The 15412-nt window shown below is 47.1% G+C and overlaps 1 protein-coding gene across 1 annotated transcript; it reads left to right on the top strand.

The window, feature by feature from the left end:
- Positions 1-318: 318 nt before the first annotated feature.
- On the top strand, positions 319-14830 carry LOC146199356 (uncharacterized). Its single transcript, XM_084592112.1, has 2 exons — positions 319-1367; positions 14818-14830. The coding sequence occupies exons 1-2, from the start codon at positions 319-321 to the stop codon at positions 14828-14830; spliced, it is 1062 nt and encodes a 353-aa protein (XP_084448238.1).
- Positions 14831-15412: the final 582 nt, after the last annotated feature.

The following is a 15412-nucleotide window of genomic DNA, read 5'->3' as shown; positions in this document are numbered from 1 at the left end:
TTTTACGATGGAACTATCTTTACGTGTGTTACATATGAAAAAATGATCCTGGATGCCACTGTAAAGCCCTCAAAATTTTACCAGTTAGGATAGCCGTTTTTTTTTTTTTTTTTGATAAATGCGCTCTATGGGAAGCCGCGTAATATATTTACATGGTATTTTACCATCGCTGTTAGAGAGAAGCATGCATCAGTGGATTTTCAGCCTGCGCTGTTGGAGCGCTGTTGGTTTCGGTGGAACTTCAGACTAAAGACTGTCTTGGCGGCGCCGATAGTCTGTATTAGGGTCGTTAGTTTAGCTGCCGCGTCGCCGGTCAATATGAGCCCCGGACTAGGGGAGGCAGTGAACGAAGCCATGGAGACCTCACCACCGCAGCGGGACTGCGAGGCCGATATCTACCCACTGCAAGACGAAAATGCGGAGCGTTGGACGCTTGTTTCTTCCAAACGGCGCCCAAAAAAGAAAGGCTCGAAGTTCGCTGTGCCGCATAGCGACGTCATTTTGCAGCCAGGTGAGCCCTGGAAAGAAACAAGAAACAAGATAGCGCCGAAAGCCGCAGCTGGCAGAGCAGTGGCGCACGCGAATGGTGTGACGCGCTCTATATCAAAACATCTGGCGGGAGCGCAGCGGCAAATACGGCCACGTCCGCCGCCGCTGCCGAAGGATGATATCAAGATCATCTACCGTCCCAAGGGAGGTATAAAAATCAGCGAAATCCGTGTCGACCAGGCAACGCAAGCCCTCGTCGCGGCCAGCGGAGGAAAGATCAAGGAACAAGACTTCATCATGAGACTCCGGCCCGGTTCGAACATCATGATTGCGAGCACGCCCGACCTGGACATCGCCGACGTGCTCAGGAAGATCGAAAAGCTCACTATAAATGACCAAATCTATGAAACCAACACCTATCCAGCCCTACCGGATGACCTCAAGCGTGCCGTCATCCACGGTGTTATGCCGGGGCAATCACCGGCCCTACTGAAATCTAGGCTCCGGCTTCGATCCCAAGGAGTGGAGATTCGCGAAGCGAGAATGCTGGGCAGGTCGGAAACGGCGCTCATCACTTTCGACGGCCCGTATATACCGCAGTGGGTCATTTACCGTTCTGGAGAATTCAAGACCTACCCATATCGTCCTACGAGGCAGATCTGCTACGTATGCGGAAAGCAAGGCCACCGTTCGGACGTCTGTCCAACGCCGAACACCAAGCTCTGTAGGACGTGCGGCACACACGACCCACCAGAAGGTCACCAGTGCAAGGCGAAATGCATGGTGTGCCAAGGCGACCACGTCACCAGAGAGTGCCGTCGACGCCTCAAAACTACTGACGAGCTCCGGGGCAGCACGAGCGGCGTCCGGCAGTCCAGGCAACAACACTGGCAGCGGCAGCAGCAGCAGCAACAACAACTGCAGCAGCTGCAGTGGGAGCCCCAGCAGCAATTGCAACAATTGCAGCTGCTGCATCAGCAGCAGCGGAACCGGAACCTGAGTCAGGAGCGCCGAACCAGGTGGCTGAGCTCGGAGCGGGACCATGGCCGCTCCTCGAGCCAAGGCCGTAGCATAGTGCAAGATCGCAGCCAGAGCCGATCCAGGGAGGACTCTTTCCCGCCGCTAAACCGGTCAACGGCCAAGCTGGAGCAGCGACAGCAGCAGTCGCAGAAGCAACAACAGAAGGGCGGCGTTAAGGTGAGCTGGGGAGCGGGCCCTCCAAACTCACTGTTTTCGCACTCGGATCAAAAGAATATTACGCGTAACTCGGAAGAGGTTAAAGCTCTAAGAGAGGAGAATGCATATCTCCGTAAAAAAGTCAATGACCTCATTAAAGAGATGCAGGCTCAAAGAACAGGGCAGGTACCGTGGACCCCGATCCCGCCGGCAGAAGTGCAACGACCCCCGTCCGCCTTAGACGTGAGCCCCGAGGAATTAAGAGCTTTCATGCAGCACGTGGAGAATTTCACGGTTCGCATCAAAGAAGAGTTTCGCCAAACTCATGCAAGATTAGATGCTATGTATGTCAAAACCAACCTATTAGAACAGAAAGTCACGTTAATAGAGCAAAACGTTGCGTGGCAGGACCACGTCAAAAGCCAAAATACGCGACGAATAACAAACGAGGCCCGGGACAGGCTCATACAAGAGCGCCGTTTCGTCACTGAAGGCTCCAATCCGAACAACGCCCAAAGCCATGGCTAAACAAACACCACTAGAAATCTGGCAATGGAACTGCAGGGGGTACCGCCAAAAACAGGGGCTCCTAATGCAGTTTCTACTCACGCAAGACTCCACACCCGATATAATAGCTTTACAGGAAACTAACACGACACCGACACTCAGGGGATATACGTGCTACGATACCGGACGCACGGCAACCCTGGTGAGCAAAAAGTTGGTAACCATAGCCCATGACCCGATTCCCAACACGAAAATTGAGCACTTAGTGACGGAAATTATTCCCAAAAAGAAACACAAGGAAAAGAGTGTCTTTCTCGTAAACCTCTATAGCCCGCCTCGCCAGCGGGACGCGAATTTTCATAAACTCTTTCTAGGGGCCAGCAAACTTGCTAAAAGCAACACGCTGCTAATTGTAGGTGACTTTAACGCTCGCGGACAGCAGTGGGGATACCCCACAAATAATCAGAAAGGTATAGAGGTCGAGGATGCGGCGGAAGCGATCCAATGTACCCTCTTAACGGACGAAACTCAACCCACGCGCCTTGGCAATTCTGTCTGCCAGGATACGTGTCCGGACTTAACTTTTGCCAGGGGGGCGAAACATGCAACGTGGGAGAATCTGCTGGAGAATCTAGGCAGTGACCATTATATCTTGAAGATCACAATAACAGCCACCAACATCAAGCGCAAGCTCGGCACGGCCAAGATCACCAACTGGCCGGCCTTCCGCAAGGCATGCGCGGACCTGGAAGGGAGGATTACTTCCATAGATGATTGGTGTCAACAACTCAAAGACATCCAGAAGCAGTACACTCAAGAAGTGGATCGCACCGAGCAAACACCAGAGGTGGACCCTCGGCTCCTCAGGCTATGGGAGGCACGCCGAGGGCTCACCAAGCGCTGGAAGAAGCAGCGCTTTAACAGGAAACTCAAGCTGAAGATTGCAGAAGTCACCAAGATAGCGGAGGAGTACGCAGCTCAACTGGCCAGGCAGAGCTGGCAGCAGTTCAGTAGCTCGCTGGACGGCACCCTCAGCACGGCCAAAACGTGGCGTATACTCAAGACCCTTCTCGACCCTATCCAAACCAGGGCCGAAAGCGGGAAAGCTATCCGCAGACTCATCCACACCTTCGAGGGTACGGAGAAGGAACTGTTAGATAAAGTAAAAGAGAAATGCTACGGCACGACCTTGCCTGCAGCATACCCGAAACCATACTTGGGAAGACCGAACACCCACCTGGACAGACCGATCACCAGGGAAGAAGTGTTCGCTGCCATAAAGGTATGCACGCGCAACACGGCGGCGGGTGCAGACAAGATCCATAATGCACTCATACGCAACCTCAGCGACGGGGCAGTCGACCAATTGACAACCTTCCTCAACGGGCACTGGGCCGCAGGAACGGTTCCTGAAGAGTGGAAGCATGCAGAGGTCGTAATGATCCCAAAACCGGGTAAGAAACTCCAGATCGAAAACCTCCGACCTATCTCACTCACCTCCTGCCTAGGCAAGCTCCACGAGCGTGTCGTTACTCGGAGGCTCCAAAATTACATGGAGGATGAAGACCTGCACCCCCATAGCATGTTCGGCTTCCGAGCTCACCTCTCCACGCAGGACGTCCTCATACAACTCAAAGAGGAAGTCCTCACCAATGTCCCCAGCGCTGGCGAGAACGCGGTCATGGCCCTTGATATTAAAGGGGCCTTTGACAACGTTAGCCATGCGGCTGTAATGGAAGGACTCGACAACCTCCACTGTGGCGAGAAGATTCACAGCTACGTGAAGGCCTTTCTTTCCAACCGAACTGCAACGGTTGGGCTCGGAGACCTTCGCAGCGATAAATTCTCGACCCCCAACAAAGGCACACCTCAAGGGTCCGTCATCTCGCCACTACTTTTTAATGTGGCTATGATCGGACTCGCTAGACAACTTGAGAAGATCGAAGGCATACAGCACGCCATGTACGCTGACGACTTCACGGTTTGGGTTACCTCCGGATCGCTCGGCCAGAAAGAAGAACGGCTGCAAGCAGCGGCTACCTGCGTAGAAGAATATGTCCATGCACGAGGTCTCGCCTGCTCCACAGAAAAATCCGAACTCTTGCGAGTTCACAAAGGGAAACACAAAAAAGGCACCCTCAATGTCTCCCTCGAAGGAAAGCTACTTCCCGAACGAGACAAGATACGAGTCTTAGGAATGTGGCTTCAGAACAATCAGCGATGCAGCCATACGCTCGGCCTTCTCAAGCAATCGACCACTCAGGTCGCCAGGATGATCACGCGTGTGTCGCAGAAGCGGAGCGGTATGCGAGAGGGGGATACCCTGCGCCTGGTTCAGAGCCTGGTACTCAGTCGCGTAGGCTACGCCCTCCCGTATTTCAACCTCAACAAAGGAGAAGTGGAAAGTGCAGATATCATCATCCGCAAAGCTTACAAGACAGCCCTGCACCTACCAATGAACACCTCTAACGCAAAACTGCTAGCTCTTGGCGTTCACAACACCTTCGAAGAGATCAAAGAAGCCCAACTGGTCACGCAGATAGCCAGGCTCCAGCAGACTCCTACGGGGCGCTCGCTTCTTAGGCGACTGGGGCTAGGTGCAACTGCGGAAATCGAGAACCGTACTGCGACCATACCGGACGCAATTCGCCAGACGCTAAAGGTTAGCTCCCTTCCCCGGAACATGGACCCCAACTTGCATGTGGCCCGTAGAGCAGCCCGGGCGAAGTATGCACAACTAAATTTAGCTACAAGATCCACCACGGTATACACGGACGCGGCTTCGTATACAGGAAGCTCACATAATAGCGCCGTGGCGGTAGCTATTGATTCCAACCTAAAGGAACTAGCTAGCGCCTCAGTCAGGGAATGCACGGTAACCGAAGGGGAGGAGCTGGCCGTTGCTCTTGCGGTGGTAGCCGGGTATCGATGCAACACGTCCCTTACCATTCTTACAGATTCTAGAGAAGCGTGCCGTAACTACATGAACGGCCGCATAGGTCGCGCCGCCCTCAGGCTCCTCCATAGCACGACCCCATCAAAAGTCAAACACAACATCTACTGGGTGCCAGGACACACCGGCGTAGCGGGGAACGAACGCGCCGATCAGGTAGCTCGAGGGTACACGAGCCGAGCTTCCTCCCAATCGGACGATCTACCCGAGCGAGTCGGCCCTACGTACTCCGACATTCTTAACTACTATAAGGGGGTACGGATCCGCTATCCGCCGCCTCATCGGGATCTAAAACAACAAGAGGCCGTGTACTGGCGAAGACTGCAGACAGGAACATTCCCTAACCTGCATACCCTGAGCAAAATTTACCCGTCACAATATCGAGACACCTGCCCATGGTGTGGTAGCAAACCTTCGCTATACCACATCACGTGGCAATGTAAAAATAACGACAGCTTTCGTAAAGACCCGAGTGCGGAACAGTGGGAGAGCCGGCTCTCCAGCGGCGATTTGGATTGCCAACTAGGTTTAATCCAGCACGCCCAGCGAGCAGCGAAGCTCAGCGGAGCCCTGGAATAGGGGCACCGACCCTGTGAGAAGACATAAGATGGAACTCTTCCGCTACTAGCACAAGACCCCCGTAGAGAAACTAACGTATTTCCTATCCTATCCTTAGTTTAGCTGATGTGGCAAATCAGCTGTTTTTGACCTGCCAATTGTGCTGGAGGACGAACGATGGTGCACGCACCGTCCTTGAATGCCAGTGCTAGTCAGACGAGTGTAATGAGCCCTGTATATATGGACTCGACAGCACCGGGTCGAGTAAGCGTCGAGTAAACGAGATCACTATTATTCGACCCGATTGATGTCTACATGAACTCGCTTTCTAGCTGGATGGATGGAAGGATGGAATGGATGGATGGAATATAGGAGCGTCCCGTTTGAAACGGGGTGGTAGCAGTAGCTATCATGCTCAATTTCCTCCCTATATCTTTATTACTGATTTAGAATGGTTAACTAAACCATCATTCTATTTATAAATTTTTTGTGCCTACATTACTAACATTATGTCACTTCTCTGCTTTTAAGCGACCGATCTTCCAGTCGTTTTTTGCTAGTTATTTCTAGCGAGTAAGTATTGCAGCGGCGCGTAGCGTCGAGATTTGAAGTTATTGTGCAAGTTTATCACTCGTATTTGATTACATTGCCTTTTACTATCGAGAGCTTCGATTATTATTTTTTATCGTTGATGAGGGCTAAAAAGCATTAAACTTCGCTGACGCTCCTCACCGTTCCGGTGGCTTTTTGATCCCAGAGTTCGCCATAACTCCCTGACTCGACAGCGTCGACATGCGTTTAGACAAGCGGGTCAAGCGAGTTAACCTACCCCCTGCAAGCGAGTTAATGCGACCCGCTCCGCGCCTATTTTACTCGACTCGACTGCGTATACATGAACCCGACAACTGTTTTTTTTACTCGACAGGCTTACTCGACCCGATTCTGTCGAGTCCATGTATACAGGGCTCATTTGACAGGTCTGGCGCGTGTTTTCCGTTTCTGTTCAGATTGAGAAACGTTCCGAAGTATTCGCCTGTGAGATAAAGCGCTTTACTGCCATATGCATTATTCATGGCTCAAGACACTACGCAGACGTTTGTGCACTCTTTTCTTAAGGCTCCATTCAGGCCGACCTATTAAGTTGCAGCCACTTGCGGTACCGCCAATGCAGTCCATTCTTGTTAGCCCAGTCGATGCGAGATAATGCGACGCTGCAATGTCAGCCAGCAGGGCTAACTTTCTTTCTTTCTTTCTTTCTTTCTTTCTTTCTTTCTTTCTTTCTTTCTTTCTTTCTTTCTTTCTTTCTTTCTTTCTTTCTTTCTTTCTTTCTTTCTTTCGAATTAAAATTAAAATTGAGTTCGTGTTATCTCTAAAAGAAATAGACTGAAGCTTACTGGTTCATGATCATCTTATATATATATATATATATATATATATATATATATATATATATATATATATATATAAGATGATCAATATATATATATATATATATAAGATGATCATGAACCAGTAAGCTTCAGTCTATTTCTTTTAGAGATAACACGAACTCAATTTTAATTTTAATTCGAAAGATATATATATATATATATATATATATATATATATATATATATATATATATATATATATATATATATATATATATATATATATATATATATATATATATATATATATATATATATATATATATATATAGCATAAGTGAATGGACGTACTTGGTTGCTAGAGGTTACATACAAGTGAAAAATTGCTTCACACTGTTTCCAAGTTTATTTGTAGTAGCCGATGTTTCGGCAGGAGCCCTGCATATATATATATATATATATATATATATATATATATATATATATATATATATATATAGCTTGTTCAGTTAAGAACGGCAGTCGAGGTAATTCGAGGTCCCATTACCTTTTTTTTGTTTTCATATAAGCTTTTATATGTGGTGGGCAAATATCTCGACATAAAGTAATGAACCTTAGTTCTGCAAGATACTGCGTAGTTATCTCGTAAAAAAAAAAAAAAAATCGTATATCGCTAGAGGCGGAAAACGCGGTTTTTCGTCATTTCAAAAAGTAGCATGTTTGGAGGCCTCTTACTTCACCACCAAGATTTTGTCGTGTACTATTTTTTATCAAATAAATCTATGAAACCTTTACTTTTACAAAATTATTAGAAACCCGTTTTCTTGCTGCGGTTGATTTAGTAAAAAATCGAAAACCTTGTTTCAGGAGCGACGCGCTGTAAAAATGTTCATTTTCAACCTTAAGTACTGACATGTTGTTTCCGCTAAAACTATTTTTCTTTATTATGCGGGTTAAGTTCTTCATTTCACACAAAATTTGGAGCTCTAGATTACTACGTGTTTTCTCCACGACTCATCAAATTTTCCCGTAATTTGAAAAAAAGGAAAAAAGGGGGAAAACAAACCAAAAAAAAAAAAAAAAAAACGAGCATCATCTTCGATTTTTATTAAAATCTATCTTAAGAATTTTCAGTACCTCAGAAATATTACGGACTATAAACGTGTCGCATTATATTGTTTAAAAATATAAAATAAATATAATACCTAGCGCTTGCCTTGAAGATTGCCAATATTCAATCCTACATTCTAGCGCGACTAAATAAAGTATTGCCACCATCATGGCGGATTACCCAGCATGCATCGCTTCATGCAAGCTCCCTATACTATAAGCAGGTGGTAGTTTGCGCGTTTTCATTCATTTCGCATGAATTTTAACGGCTTCCATGGAAGCCGATGAGCAGTGCCCTGACATCATGATTGGACAGCGAAAACGGGGACCGCCGTTGAAGCCTGTAGGTGCACCAAGATGAAAGAACAGCAAAGTCTCCGAGCATGACAGGGACATCATGATTGGACAGCGAAAACGGGGACCGCCGTTGAAGCCTGTAGGTGCACCAAGATGAAAGAACAGCAAAGTCTCCGAGCATGACAGGGACATAGTTTCAAAGTGTCGAGGCATATGGAGGAGATGCGAAAAAAGGGGCAGACAGGCTGGCATCAATTTAAAGACGGCGAGATCCATTGCAGCGGCCAATAGAGAAGTGTTGAAGAAAGGAGGAACATCGAAGAAATTCGTAAATGAGGTTATAACGGCTCTAAAAAAATATTGTGGATAACAACCCTGCTTTCACCCTAAAGAAAAATAAAGCAAGCGGTGGAAGAATTGCTGGGAATCGCACATCAGCACAAGTAGCATTGATCTTCTACTGGATTCGCGTGGCTACTCCATGAAGTTCGTGATTCGGAGACCGATTGGCCGCAGCAGAGACGACGTGAAACGCAGCCGCAAAGCATACGCGCAATGGCTGTAGTGTGAAAGACCTCTCATATGCCGGTTTTACGTCAATAAGACTAACTACAACATATGGTGTTCAAGGAGCTTCGGCCGTTCATTTAAGAGACAGCCTGCGGTGCAGACGAAGACTGTCACAAAAAGAGCAAACCTTAGTATTATCGCCTGCATGTCAGCGAATGGTGTTATACACTGGACGGCCGTCGACAAGGTTCACTTGGTCCGGGTCCCTGTGTGCTTGCATCGATTTGCTTCAATATGTGTCTGCGTCGGACGCAATGTTGTTTTGAAAGCAGTGGCAATGTTATAACTAGAAGTGGATGACCCTGTACATAGTTTCACACATTTCGCCATGTTATGGCCAGACTGAATGCAGCGGCGCACGCTCTCTCTTTCCATGGTATAGTGGCCGCGCAACGTTGAAAAAGCGGCAAAATGAGGTAATGTTTCTCTGGCTCTCGCCTGGACCAACTATGCTTTACACTAATCCTTCTTTTCTGCTAGTGGTGCTGAATCATGGTTATAAACAAAAATACATTTCCGCACCCATGAAATTTCGTAAATACAGCCGGCTGTTGTGTGAAGCCCACACTTGCCACCACCATGCAGATTCAGTGCATATGACAACCCATAAGAGCAGTGCTTAACCAGCTAATTACAAGACGACAGTCATATTTATTCACTTGTCGTGCGTCTAAACTAAAAGCTGCAAGAGACGTGTCATAAATTGCAGTTAAGCCTGTAAGAACAAAGCGAAATAGTGCGTGCAGATCTGACGCTTAAGCGTCGCATGATCTGCAAAGTGATTGAATTCATGTTTCGTGCTTTGGAACCCTCTACCGCATTCCTTTTCCACATATGGATTAAGTTGGCTGGCACTATAGATTAAATACGCTGGTACTTGTATTAATTGCGTTGCATCTCGGATTAAATGGGTTGGCGCTGACATTATTTGAGTTGGCGTTTGTATTTGGTATACGCTGGAGCTTTGACTAAATGCTTGGCACTGGAATTAAATTACACGGCACGTAAATTATATCAGTTGGGCTCAGATTATTTCCGCTGGCACTAGGATTAAATTCAGAGGGATAACCTGTAGTTTCCCCTTTCTTGCATATAAGCGATAAGGTCGTCCCACACTTTACAGAGATATACCGAGAATATTCACAAGTTTGTCCAAAAATTGTGTTACCTGTCATATCGCTTATGGCGGCACACATTGGCTACCTTCATGCTGAAGTAAGCAGGAAATATTGATATGCGAGCTCCTGCTCTGGATGCATACGCTTAGGAAGCGGAGGTATACGAAGACTGAGTCTCTGCTCAGGCGTGAGGTCCATATACGTAGAAGTCGCCCTCAGAGGGGCGATTCCTACCTGGCGCAGCACTGCGCGGCCCGCATGTGTCAGCGAGAGGCGCTCAGATTGGCAGTCGCTTCAATCAGCTCGTCGACTGTGTTGGAGATCCCGAGAGTCGTCAGTTTGGTGGTGGAAGTGGACATGGGTAGACTCAATGCTGTCTTGTATGCCTTGTGTAGTGATGCATTCAGTCACTCCCGATATGTTCGCGTGAGGCGAAGGTAAGGGGCGACGTAGGTAATTCGCGTACAAACGAAGGCTTGCACGAGACGCAAGAAGTTGGATTCGCACATGCCCTTATGCTTGTTGGCGACTCTCTTGAGCAGGCTGCTGATCCGGATTACAGATTGATCTATTCGCTGAAGAGTAGTGGCGTTTCCTCCATTATCTTTTAGATGAGGGCCCAGGATGCGAATTCGGTCGGTACGGGGTGTGGGGATGCACCTGCTTACACGGTACGCTAGCGTTGTGGTGTTGAGCTTCGAAAAAGCAACAACAAAATTACAAATTGAGCGGTTTTCTTTTAAATCAGGCATCTACCAGATATCGACTATAAATTACTTTTTTTTTTGTCATGAACTGCATTCTAATTGCAATAGTTCGAAGCTTAAAAATATTTTGCGACCCCGAAATTTCTCGAAGCAGTCGTGGCAAGCCTCGTGCATGCTTCCCACTTCATGGTGTCTTAAATGTTTCTGATGCCGTAAAGGCATCTACGTTGGTAAAGCCGCATGGTGCACTGCTCTCATGAAAACCGCCTTACCAACAACTCAGCGGTATATAGATAGCAGATAAAATCGGGCATCTTTTAAGAAAAAAAGAAAGTAAATGTGATTTACAGCGATGTTTGAATTCCTTAGTGATACCTGAATACGGTTTTCTTTCGTATGCTCCACTTGCGCCCAGCGGCTGGTACAGAACATTAATGGCAATAGCCTTAAAAAGCTCCGATGACTTTTATGATCGACTGATCTCCCGTCCAGACATGTTTTACAGAGGGGAGGCCAGCGGATTATAAAAATGCACGGAGAGAAAAGCCGAACAGAAACAAAAACCTTACTGGGGAGCAGCCACAGCAATTTACGCATACAGTTTAAGTGTGTTATATAGTTACGCATATAGTTACAGATAAACGTGCTCATAGCTTCTTTTTTTTTTCTTTCTTTGCCAAGCTGTAATTCGACACTTTGCAGGAATTATCTGTGTACCCTATTTTTGCAAGAGTGCATTCAAGTCACGAAAACAATAAAATGAGGTCCTTGTGAAAGTCAACTCGCTCACAGTATGCGTTGCTAATATCTCATTGCTGCACAATCAAGCAAATAGTTACCGATGAGCAATCACACGAGAGTAGCCATGCCAATCGGTAATTGCTCATGTGACCAAATCCTTGCCTATAGTGTGGATGATTTTCAAAGACATAGCCGGTCAGCACTGTTCCTGATTGAAGCTATTGATAAACTTGGATTCGCCTTGCTTTCTACCACCGGCCCATATCAGGCTAACAGTAAAGTGACGGCTCCGAACAGGCGAGAGGCCTGGACGATGTCAAATTTTTCTTTAACTGCTGTGCTCCTGAGAAAGGCGCGCATAGCTTCCCTTTGCATCGTTTCAATGATTCTAACGCACCGAGTATTGCAAAACGTCACCACACTTCAAGGAAAGAAAAAAGTGTGTTGCTGTCGTAGTTTCATTTTTAAACTTCATTCTAAAGCGCATGTCATATTTAATAATTTTCTTTGTTAAAACAATATGCGCCCGTTAAAATCGAATAAATGATGTATTTATCGAAATCTACTTCGTACTGGTTGTTGTTGTTGTGGCTGTAGGAAGAAGGAAAAGAAAATGCACGGGCCTGCTACTGGCTCTGTAGCTGAGCCACCTCCGCTGCCTCGTGCAGACAGAAGAGAAAATAGGGAAGAAAGACAAGGAAGAGGGAGAGAAAGACGCGCGCCGCAACAACAGCCGTCGTCCACCACCTAAGTGGTGGCGGGTGCAATGACGGCCTACAACAGATGAAAATTCTCCGGCAGGCTAGCGCCCGCCGCAAGCGGCGGTGACCTACCTGTCCCAGCTCGATCACCGTTTACTTATTGTACTATGTTATGCGTTGTGTTGAGTTTTATGGCAAACTGACTATGCTATGCAGCTCTGCGTATTGCATCTAATATGTACATGCGTCCATTATGAGGGCCTGCTTATTTATTTATTTGTAACGTGCTGTTTAATCATCTGTTAGGGCTGTAGGTTCACATAAAAAGGAATTAGATTATGCTTCCAAGACTTTCCTTTGTGATTTTCGACTTCGAAATTGAGATTATGAAAAATGAAGTGGTCAAATATTCACTATCATATAGTGACAGTGCGTTCGCATATATCGCGTGTTTCAGCGAAGGTGATCCATGATTAAAAAAAGAAAAGCTTTTTGAGATATCGTGGTTGTTTCATCGGCGTTCCAATACCAGTATTGGCCGACAACAGACAAAAAATGGCTCCTGTTAACTGGTAAGCTGGCAAACTAAATTGCAATTGCTTTCTTTGCAACTATTGTACGTAGGCGCTTGAGTATAGTTGTATAGATTTGTAGTCGGCCGTCAGTAAAAACAATATTAAGCATATTACGCGCATATTCTTTGTTTTAAATGTGTATCCCGGGATGTAACTTTCAGGCCTGAAGATGTTTGCCTCAGAGTCGGATGCAATTCAAGAATGCAGTGAGAAATACCGTTCAAAAGAGCCTCTCAAGCGTCAACCGGTTCTCATGATATCACGGTGCACCCTTCAGCGTGAAATCGCAAGTTTATGGTAGGTTATTTGCGCCAGTAAAATGTGATTAACTGTGATGTCATGCAAATCGGAATACGCCTTCTATACGTCAAATAGGTGTAAGGCCTCATTTTGGGTGTATTTGCTGTTGCGCTCTTAAGCAGTAGGCGACCGTAGGTAACATGATGCATGGATCGTTACCCCACCTTACGCAGATGAAAGAGTCTTCGTGTTATGGCGCTCTTTAGTCTTCGCCCCGCCGGGGTGGCGCAGTGGTTACGGCGCTCGGCTAATGTTCCCAAGGATGCGGCATCGAATACCGGCCTCGGCGGCCGCTTTTCGATGGAAGCGCAAAGCAAGGCGCCCGTGTGCTGTACGATGTCAGCGCACGTTAAAGAACTCCAGGTAGTCGAAATTTCCGGATTCCTCCACTGCGTCTCTCATAGCCTGAGTCGCTTTGGGACGCTAAACCCCACAAACCAAACCAAACCAAACCTTTAGTCTTCTTTTTCACCTTCGGTGCATATGGCACGTACTCACAGTGGAGGATTGGCCAGAAGTCATTGCAGGCGTCAGAATAAAATTCATGATGTCGATTTAACTGTATGATAGATAACGTATTAATTAGGAAATAGTGTGGCTAAAATAATTTGAAATTTTGAGGCGATAGGAATAGAAATCAATAAAAAAAAGGTTAAAATTTAAAAATAAGTTGCACTTGCATAATTAAGCTTCAGTAGAGGGAATTTATTGTCTTCCACACACATAGGTGCTTGTATATACCATGGCCTCCTTTGGCTACGTATATACACACACACGCGCTGTGGTGCATACATGGGAGGACAACGAAAGGTGCGATAAATTCCCTAACTAGCAGCAATCACATATTAATAGTCATCGTCGTCTAAACTAAAGCGGCGCCACTCGATGTGGCGGCCCCGCTCCACTTTGTGTTGGCCGATGCCGTGCATTTGTGACAAGAAAAACAAGACCGTGATTCTATGCTGGGGCAGAGTTTAGAAGATGCGGGTATATTGTTTTGAAATTGAAAAATTAATTTAATGTAACGTTCTGCTCATCATGCATGCTAGAGTGGTTAATTGGCATTCACATGAAACCATGGCCGGATGCTATGTAGTCGTCGAGATTGATGCGAGCCTTTTGGCCAGTGGAGCTGTATGGCGCGGCATAGTTCGGCTTCACGAAAGGTAATGTTTATTTATCGAGTGAGCCGCATTTTTCTCCGCGGATACGCCGCCAGTTCGCGGAGGCTGTTCTGCCCCGAGAGCAGGGTCAAAGCGGGATCAGGCAGATATCGAACTTGAGGGGTCATGGGAGGTGTTCGATAGTTTATTTTTGCTTCTATGACTTTTGGCTAAGATGGCCAAGAGAACGATACCAAACTTGCGTCTTTAAAGTGCTCTATAATTTTCGACTTTTTATCTTTCCACGCAACCTTCGTGTGCATCGCGTCCAAGGAGCCGCGTCAAGCAGAACCGGTTCATAAAGCGAGCGCCATTTCACGGCCGCAAGTAAATCAATACACGATACCCGATGAAGCGGAATGTTCATTGCTGGAACGTTTTGCCGGACAGAAGGGGAGGGGAGAAGCGTAAAGATGCATCGGCACTCGTGACCTCCGAATTTTTAAGACTTAGCTCGCGGCCTTTCCTGACTTTTGCTCCAGGTTTCGGGCTTGATGCCGACCGCCGGCGGCTGCGTTTCTATGGAGGCGTCCATGTGCTGTGCGATGTTGTTGTTGCGACTGAAGGAAGAAGGAAAAAAGATGCACAGGTCTGCTACTGGCTTTGTAGCGGAGCCACCTCCGCTGCCTCGTGCGGACAGAGGAGAAAATAGAGAAGGAAGAAGGAAAAAGAAGAGAGAGAGAAAGACGCACGACGCAACAGCCGTCGTCCACCACCGAAGCAGGGGCGGGCGCAATGACGGCCTACAACAGATAAAAATTCAGTGGCAGACCAACCCTTCCCAGCCCCGTAGGGCCAGGAATGAATGAATGAATGAATGAATGAATGAATGAATGAATGAATGAATGAATGAATGAATGAAAAACTTTATTTACACAAAGGGAATTCTCCCGGCGTTGGTGGGGCCCTCAGTCCAGGGCCCCAGTGGCCTTTGCCGTCTTGCGCGCTCTGTCAATCAGCTTGAGCTGGTCGTCAGGCGTCGAGCAGGACAGCGCAGCCTCCCACTGCACCGGTGTTGGTGTGGTGTTTATTGGTGCTACCTGTGTTTCTTGACAGGCCCATGTAACATGGTAGAGT

This window comes from Amblyomma maculatum, chromosome 2 (assembly GCF_055883805.1).
Source record: "Amblyomma maculatum isolate TAMU_Amacu chromosome 2, ASM5588380v1, whole genome shotgun sequence".
Lineage (NCBI taxonomy): Eukaryota > Metazoa > Arthropoda > Arachnida > Ixodida > Ixodidae > Amblyomma > Amblyomma maculatum.
Note: the sequence above shows the minus strand (reverse complement) of the source record. Positions and strands in the feature narration are given on the sequence as shown.